Source organism: Clarias gariepinus, chromosome 3, assembly GCF_024256425.1.
Source record: "Clarias gariepinus isolate MV-2021 ecotype Netherlands chromosome 3, CGAR_prim_01v2, whole genome shotgun sequence".
Classification (NCBI taxonomy): domain Eukaryota; kingdom Metazoa; phylum Chordata; class Actinopteri; order Siluriformes; family Clariidae; genus Clarias; species Clarias gariepinus.
In genome coordinates, this window is record NC_071102.1 from 12,686,253 (window position 1) to 12,694,712 (window position 8,460).

The 8,460-nt window shown below is 38.8% G+C and overlaps 1 protein-coding gene across 2 annotated transcripts; it reads left to right on the forward strand.

Moving 5' to 3' along the window:
* Nucleotides 1-3,571: 3,571 nt before the first annotated feature.
* LOC128519372 (uncharacterized) lies at nt 3,572-5,926 on the forward strand. 2 transcript variants are annotated; one of them, XM_053493082.1, is made up of 7 exons: nt 3,572-3,674; nt 3,842-3,909; nt 4,087-4,407; nt 4,488-4,889; nt 5,050-5,151; nt 5,237-5,261; nt 5,374-5,926. In XM_053493082.1, exons 2-7 carry the CDS (start codon nt 3,858-3,860, stop codon nt 5,405-5,407), a joined length of 936 nt encoding a protein of 311 aa, XP_053349057.1. In that variant the 5' UTR covers nt 3,572-3,674; nt 3,842-3,857; the 3' UTR covers nt 5,408-5,926. The 2 variants fall into 2 exon arrangements, with proteins under 2 accessions (XP_053349057.1, XP_053349058.1); XM_053493083.1 differs by having other exon boundaries at nt 3,646-3,723.
* The last annotated feature ends 2,534 nt before the right edge of the window (nt 5,927-8,460 follow it).

An 8,460-nucleotide genomic window follows, 5' to 3' on the forward strand; every position in this document is an offset into this window, starting at 1 on the left:
AAATTAAACTTCTCTTGGTCATACAGACTGATGTTTATTAAAACACAGTAAATTTTCATGATGTCTTTTTGCTCTTCCTTAAGGACACACTGAATGTAAATTGCAGTGCAGCACCAACAAATAGCAAATCATTCTGACAACAGAATAGATGTGAGCTGCACAGTGGAGTGTGTTAATGGTGAAACACTCAAACTTAATAATATCCAGAATTCCGGCACAAATAAAACTTCAAACAAAGTACGCATAAAAAAAGAACCAGGTGCAAAGACCACATAGTTACACTCAACAAAAATATAAACGCAACACCTTTGTTTCTGCTCCGATTTTTCATGAGATGGACTTAAAGATCTAAAATTCATTCCAGATACACAATATTACCATTTCTCTCAAACATTGTTCACAAATCAGTCTAAATGTGTGATAGTGAGCACTTCTGCTTTGCTGAAATAATCCATCCCACCTCACAGGTGTGCCACATCAAGATGCTGATCCGACATCATGAGTAGTGCACAGGTGTACCTTATACTGCCCACAATAAAAGGCCACCCTGGAATGTGCAGTTTTTTGCTTTATTGGGGGTCTGGGGACTCAGAACCGGTCAGTATCTGGTGTGACCACCATTTGCCTCATGCAGTGCAACACATTTTCTTCGCATAGAGTTTATCAGATTGTCAATTGTGGCCTGTGGAATGTTGGTCCACTCCTCTTCAATGGCTGTGCGAAGTTGTTGGATATTAGTGGGAACTGATAACGGAAGAAACCCACCAAGCACAGGAAAAACATACAAACACAATACACACAGAGACGAGAATTGAGCCTGGCCGAAAATCAAACCCGGACCCTGGAGGTGCAAAGCGACAGTGATAACCACTACACCACCGTACTGCCGGGTGGTTGTTTGTGAGCGAGTTAAATAGAACAAGGGGCTTGAGCCGGTAAATGAGGTGGCAAGATGGAAGAAGTGAACTGGTGTGTGTGTGGAATGGAGTTGCGGGTGATCATGGCTTGGCTTGACAGGTGGGTGTGGCAGGTGGGCGTGACAGGTGGAGTGCCATGACAGTAACCCCCCCAAACATGTTCTTGAAAGAGCCTCCTGATGAAGTCAGTGAAAATCCGTGATCAGAGAGCAATCCAGGAAAAATCTAGCTGGAACCCAGCTCCTCTACTTAGCTCTGTAACCTTCCCAGTCTACAAGATACTCCAGCCCGTGCCCTTGGCGGCAAGACTTGAGCAGTTTAGGGACAGTGAAGGCTTCACCTCAGCTATGAGCCGAGGTGATATAGGGAGGGTGAGGGGCAGAGCCAGAGGGCACGGCACAATCTGTGGATCTGGGAGACGTGGAATGTGGGGTGAACCCGGAGCATGGAGAGAGGGAGAGCCAGTCTGACGGGGGAGGGGTTGATGATGCCTGAGATTGTGAAGGGACCTATGAAATTTTGGCGAGAGTTGGGAAGTGCTCACAATACGTAGTACTGTATAAGCTGAACACGGGCCAGTCGCCATGTGTTTCTACAGCGGCGGACGAAAGCTTGAGCTGAAGGGACAGCGGTTTCCTTCTCCTGGGTGGGAAATAGCAGTGGCTAGTAGCCTAAACAGCGTTAAAATAGGGATCCTTTGGGGATCCTTTGATCCTAGTGGCGTAGGTGGGGAGTGAGTTATGTACAAACTTCACCCGGAGAGGAAATGGCTTCACAGAGCTGCGTCCTGAGAGAACATGCATCTCAGGGTCTTCTCAAGCTCCTGATTGGCACGTTAGGTAGACCCTCGGGTGGATGGTTGGGTGTCTTGTTTCTGGTACATATTTCGCATGCAGCCACAAAGTTCTTTACATCTTCTGTGGTTGGCCACCAGAATCATTGCTGTAGTAGGGTGATTACGGGTACTCCTGGATGGCATGTTAACTTTGGGTTGTGGCCCCACTTTAATACTGAAGGACGAACTGAAGCTGGGACAAAGAACCTCCTGGGAGGAACATTACTAGGACCTGGCTCATGCTCTAGTGATTGCAGGACTTGGTTTTCGACTTCCAGCTGAGTGGCGGCCACCAGACATTGGGGTGCTAGGATGGTTTCTGTGGTAAGCGTGTCCCAAGGGGTAGCAAATTGTCGAGCCAGGGCATCAGGTTTAGTGTTCTTAGTGCCTGGGTGGTAAGACAACATGAAATTAAATCTGGAGAAGACCAGAAAGTATTTTTTCCCCTTCAATGACATCCAAGTATGAGGAAAGATCTTTAGTTGAACTAACTAAAGGTAAAAAGCATTTTGTACAGAATCAAGACCACTGGATCAGAACCTGTGTGTATACTAAAAATTTTAATATGTATAATCATATAAAGTACAATCATCACTGTGTTGCGCAGTGTTGCTGAATGTTCACAGGACCGACTACAGTGGGCTCTGAGCCACCTCGGCTGGTCTTGTCATTCACGGACATACGGCCTTCTTTAAAATGTTTGCACCATTTAAATGTTTTATGTTCTAAGAGTCTCAATGCTGTAGTGTGCAAGAAATCTTCTGTAAACTACACCCACAAGTTGTGACATTAGCTATTAAACAAGATTTGTCATACACAATGACTAGTCATCCTAAACAAACTTCTAAAAAACAAATTGCTTGAAGACAACAAAATGAACATATTGGCATGGCCATCATGAACATTGACCTGAACTCCTGTGGCTGATGTTAGATGAGAGCAAAAGCAGAAGCTTCTTTTACACACTCGCATGAACCTTTTAAACTTTTTTTTTTTTTTTTTTACAGAGGCCATTGTTGCAGTACAGTTACTAAAGAACAATCACTGCACTTGGACACAAAATAAAAAAAATGATTTACACACGCTCACACATGTGGTCACAATGTTACATTAAACGGTACATATGCGCACAGACGGTGACTATTGTACGAGTGACACGCGCACTGAGCATAGGAGACAATTACCCACAATCCCACAGCACATGAGAGAGAAGAACCATTGGCTCAGTTGTAACCATGTGACATTTGCCAGACAAAGCACGCGTCTACGTATATCAAGACCTTGCTCATTTAACAAGACAAATTTTATTTTAAAATTTTTGCTCATCTTACAAAATGCTCACAGACCAAGTTACTCACAATCCAAGGTCACACTGTATTCCATGGACAACACAATAACCAATAGCAGAAATATTGAAGGTATGCACTTGTCAATAAAACAAACGGCTTATTGATTGCATCTCCCTTATTTAGTATAATAAAACATATGAAATTATAATTTTTGCACATTCGGATACTAGAAAGACAGGCTATGTACAGGGTCCGCAATATTTTGATTGTCATATTGTTTGGTGAAGATATGCCACTCGACCAATCTGAAATAATGCCTGCACCGTGCTACTGTCACTATGTAGGTCATACTTCTGTAAAGATAAAGGCTGACGTCGGAGTTAGGAATCTCTGAAAAGCACATACTGTAATCCATTATTATGTTCAAACATCTACAGTTGCGCTTATAATGCACTTGAACTCTTTTAAAATCTTAAATCCTCTTCTGTGTAATGTTTTTTTCACAGTTCTTTATTCCGATAAAATTAACTCTCTATCTCTCTCTCTCTCTCTCACACACACACACACACACACGCATAATCTATGTCTATTAACCAGAAGATCCCCGAGTTGTGACATAAGCCATTAAACCAGGTTTGTCACTTTCTAATCAGTTGTTTAAAAGTTTTCCAAAGACTTAAAGGTATTTACTGTTAACCACTTTGAGTAGTGTGCTGTTTAATTGACTTTAATTATGTATATTTTTAAGTACAAAAGCTGAGACATTTACAGCGTTACTCACTTCTGTTTTTTCTCCTCAGTGCTAAAAGTGTAATAATGGGGTTAAAGTGTTTCACCCTTCTGTTTCTTTTTGTCAGCAGTAACAATGGTGAGAAGTTTTTACATTGCTTTGGTTTATTTCTTCATTAATCATGCTGATAACACAAATGTAATAATTGAATGACCTCACACCCCTTAGTAAGATTTATTCTTATTACCTTCTCGAAAGACAAATATTAACAGTTATCTGAAATAAAGTCTTTAAGTCTCTTTCTTCTTCCTTAAGGACACACTGAATTCATTTATACTAAAGATGAAGTTAAATTGCAGTGCAGCACCAACAAATGGCAAATCAGCACAGAGTCTGACAACATCATTGATGTGAACTGCAAAGTGGTGTGTGTTAATGGTGAAACACTCAAACTTAATAATACCCAGAATTCCTGCACAAATAAAAAATCATACAATGTTAGTAAAAACTGTCTGCTAATAGCAAGAAGTGGATTTTTTCGATGTGTTACTGCTCTGGATTCTGGTTTCTTGTTTCCATTCAAACCGTCACCCAACACTGTCACGTCTTACATAGTCGCCACTACAAATGAAGAAAGTGAGTACATTTTCATTTTCTGTATTTTATCCAGACAGTTCTGTTCTTCAGAATAAACAGCAAAATTGTTTTTCCTTCAGTGACAACCAAGTCTGAGGAAAGATCTTCAGTCGAACTAACTGAAGGTGAAGATGTACTTTTAAACTGCAGTTTTAACTTAAAAGGAAAATACGACAACCAGGGATTTATACTGTACTGGATCAAGACTATTGGAAAGAGCAGTAGTTGTGTGTATTCTTATGATTATGGCTGGTACAGAATAACGTACGATCATCACTGCACTGTGCAAGAAGAACTGCGTTACAGAATCTCAAACCAACCTGAAGGCAAAAACACCCATAACATCAGGATCAGTAACGTAACAGAGTCAGATGCTGGACAATATCTTTGTGCTTTACAAATACAAGGAAAGTGGAAGATCATAAAGAATATTACATTCAGTGATTCTAAGACTAAATATGAAAAAGCTAGAGACAGCACTGGTGAGTTTTTATTGTATTACGCTTTGCATGTGTGTGTCTGTTTGTGTGTGTGTGTGTGTGTGTGTGTGTGTGTTAAAAAGTTGGAAAGAGGTACCTATACAAACCTAGCATGGTGTTGCCGACTATTTTTCTGCACCGATATTTAATTGTTTCTACACAGATGAGTCTCTCGTCCGCTTATGTGTTATACTGCCAATATTACTGGGTGTTCCCACAGCTGTTATTGTGATATATTTAAGAAAAAAGAATAAAACTTCATCAAGTAAGTGTCTTCATAACTAATAGTATGTTACAATCCCTCTGTTTTGTACAACAGCTAATATTTTAATATATTTGTTTTATTACAGGATCTCAGAATATGGAACTTCAAATGTAATATATTATTGCATTTATATTTATATTTGGTGCAAATAAACATGACCTACTGTATATAAATGTCTCTGGTATCCCAATTCCTGTGAAATTTATTTTCTTCTCTTTGCAGAACCCAACATGGGAATGAAACTCAAGGTCTTTGAGGCCTGAGAGCAACACAGCATGAAGGAGGTTAAATGTGTTAATGTGCATGTTTAAATGTGTTTGCAGTATGGGCTCTTATTTTGTTTTACCTTACTGTATTCACTTCTACATTAGAAACATTGTTACTGTTATTGGTTCTTTACATACTGTATAACCTGATCACAGGGAAATCTGAAAGCAGCTGTTGAAGTAATTAACTGTCATTTATTGTCATTCAATTCTCTAAAATTTCCAATGCTGCATATAATAACATGGGGTGTATTTGGTCTGTTCAAATACTGTACAGCTTATCTAGATAAGACAGATTGCTATATAAAAAGCAATTTCAAGGGATGAGTACTTTATGTTTGTTTCTTATTGTGTAACTGCAACTTGCCCCTGCAACGATAATCAGGTGTCCGCAAACTTTTGTTCATATAATGTCTTTATCTACATTAATGTCCAATGTTCTTTAGTGTAACACATTGATGATTGTTACTATCAACGAACTTTAATCTTTTGTGATAAAGTTTACATTTATTTAATTTATTTGTCTGAATCTGTTCTGTTTGGTTTAACAGCCTTATGCTTAGAATACCAGTCTTATATACTGTAATATAAACCTTACTATTTAGAGGAATGCAGGCTGTGATGCTAGATATATACAACAAAAAAATCATAATTATTTTTGATTCCATTAATGTCTCTAGAATTCCTAACTCATGTGAAATTATTTTGCTCTAACCTCTGCAAAACTCTAAATTTTTCAAAAAGACACTTCTGATATGGACGTAGAGACATGAGAGTAAAAAGTCTAATAATGCATAATAATGGTAAGTTTGGTGTGGCCACACATTTGAAATCATAATTTCATATTAATGCATTAGAGCCACAAAGGTCCGGCTGAAGAACTGATTTGACATTACATTAAGGAATAAGATTTATTTCATCCTATCTAATCAGAATCGCCCGTCAGGTGAGATACTGTAGGTCAGTAGTGAAATAACAAGCTTCATACATTATTTTCCATAGGGGCATACGCAATACATTAATAGCAAAAGAACACAAATGGAGCACAAACTTAAGCAACACACTTTATATTTACTGTTTAGCAGAATACTGTGTTTCAGTTTAACTGTTCAGGCTTGTTTATATCCTAGATTTCTGCACAGATTCCAAATACTCTCCACCAGAGGGCGCTCGTGTTTTAAAAGGTATCCACCATTAATCCACTTGAGTCCTCCATCACAAATAACAATCCCAGTGTAAGCAAACTCTGGATATTTTTTTCTCACAACACTGAATTACCTTTTACACTGGGTACATTGTTATTGTAATTAACTGCTATATATATAATTATATAATTACTGTATGATCTGTGGGAACCTGTTGAAATAATCAGCGAAAAAAGTGGAATTTATTTTCTAGGATTCCAAATTAAGCATACAGCTTCATAGACAACACAATAAATAATAACAGAAATATTTATGGTGAGAACATTCCAATAAATACACTTGGTTTATTTATTTCATCCACCCTTTTAGTATAAAACACATGAATCTGCAATTTGCTGATGACTTATGGACATTCATACATACTGTAGTCACAAATTCAGCTGTTTAATAGTCAGGTCCTGTGTAAGACTCAACAATCTTTTGATTGTCTGTTATATAACTGGTAAAGATGTGCCACTTCTGAATCTGAAGTGATGTCCACACTTGGTCATTGTAAATATGTACGTAGGTCAAGATTCTGAAAAAGGAGTTAAAAAGTTTAAAATCTGTTTGGGACAGTCAGAAAAAAAAGGTTTCAGGTAGAAATTGACAGCAAAATCAAAAGTAAGCAGAGCAAATGACTTAAACATGTAAATAATGGCCAAATAAAATACCCTCTCTTCTGGGATCTTGGCCACCTTGTAGGAAGCAGAAAGTTATCATCGTCAGTAGCTGACACTTTCAAAACAGCTTTAATATGCACAAACAAACTAAGTAAATATTCAGAAGACATTTACGCATAGTTAAAATCCTTTATGGGTGTATTTCACAACATAATTCAGAAAGAAAAGGGGATCTAAAGTCAGTCTCCTCTGATGAGGTGAACCCGTCCACCCCGGTGGTAAAGTCATGAGAGATAACTTTAGAGAGACCATGTGACACATGAGAGTGTTAACCATGTAATGTTAACACATTATGAGACATTTTTGGAGGGAAAGAAATGTCAAACAGGGATGTATTTAAGTCTTGGTAAAATATATATCTCATAAAGAGATTTAAGGGGGCAGGGTGGGTTAATGGTTAGCACTGTGGCCTCACACCTCTAGGGTCCGGATTCGATTCCCCTCGGGTCTGTGTGCATGGGGTTTACATCTTCTCACCGTGCATGGTGAGTTTCCTCTGGGTGCTCTGGTTTCCATCCACAGTCCAAATACGTGCAGAATGTGCTATTTGGCACTCCCAAATTGCCTATAGTGTGTGAATGAGCAAGTGTGTGTGCCCTGCGATGGATTGGTACCCAGTCCATGGTATACCCTGCCTCGTGCCCTAAGTCTTCTTGGATAGGCTCCAGGCCCTCTGCGACCCTATATACAGGGTAAAGTGGAATAGACGATAAGTTAGTGAATAAAGTGAGTAAAGTGACAATTTTGGGTCTCAAGAAATGTACCCAGGTGCTGATCATAGTTGTCTGTCTTAGATGTTTAACATTATACTTGTTTTAAAAAAAAGCCACGACGTTGTAAAGTTACTGAAATAAGTGTAATGTAACATAAGGGTCACTAACATCAGCGGAGATTAAATTATGATTTAGGAAAATAGAGCAAATAATATTAATATTATTAAAAGAGCAATTTATTCACACTCATTGTCTATAATGCTTTATCTTGTATACAGTATTGCAGGGAGCCTGAAGCATATTTTAGGAGACAAGGTGGGGTCCACATGGGATGGGTTGCCAATCCATCGCAGGCCACACATACACACTCACATGCTCATTCACACACTACGGGCAATTTGGGAACACCAATTAATCTAATCTGCATGCATGGGAGGACAACGAGGAACCCACCAAGCATAAC

Bases quoted from the DNA above. Each gene is read 5' to 3' on its own strand.
- LOC128519372 (XM_053493082.1), top strand. From the start codon at position 3,858: ATGGGGTTAAAGTGTTTCACCCTTCTGTTTCTTTTTGTCAGCAGTAAC. The intron at 3,910-4,086 runs GTGAGAAGTTTT...TTCTTCCTTAAG, and splicing joins TTTTGTCAGCAGTAACAATG to GACACACTGAATTCATTTAT. The intron at 5,152-5,236 runs GTAAGTGTCTTC...GTTTTATTACAG, and splicing joins AAAGAATAAAACTTCATCAA to GATCTCAGAATATGGAACTT.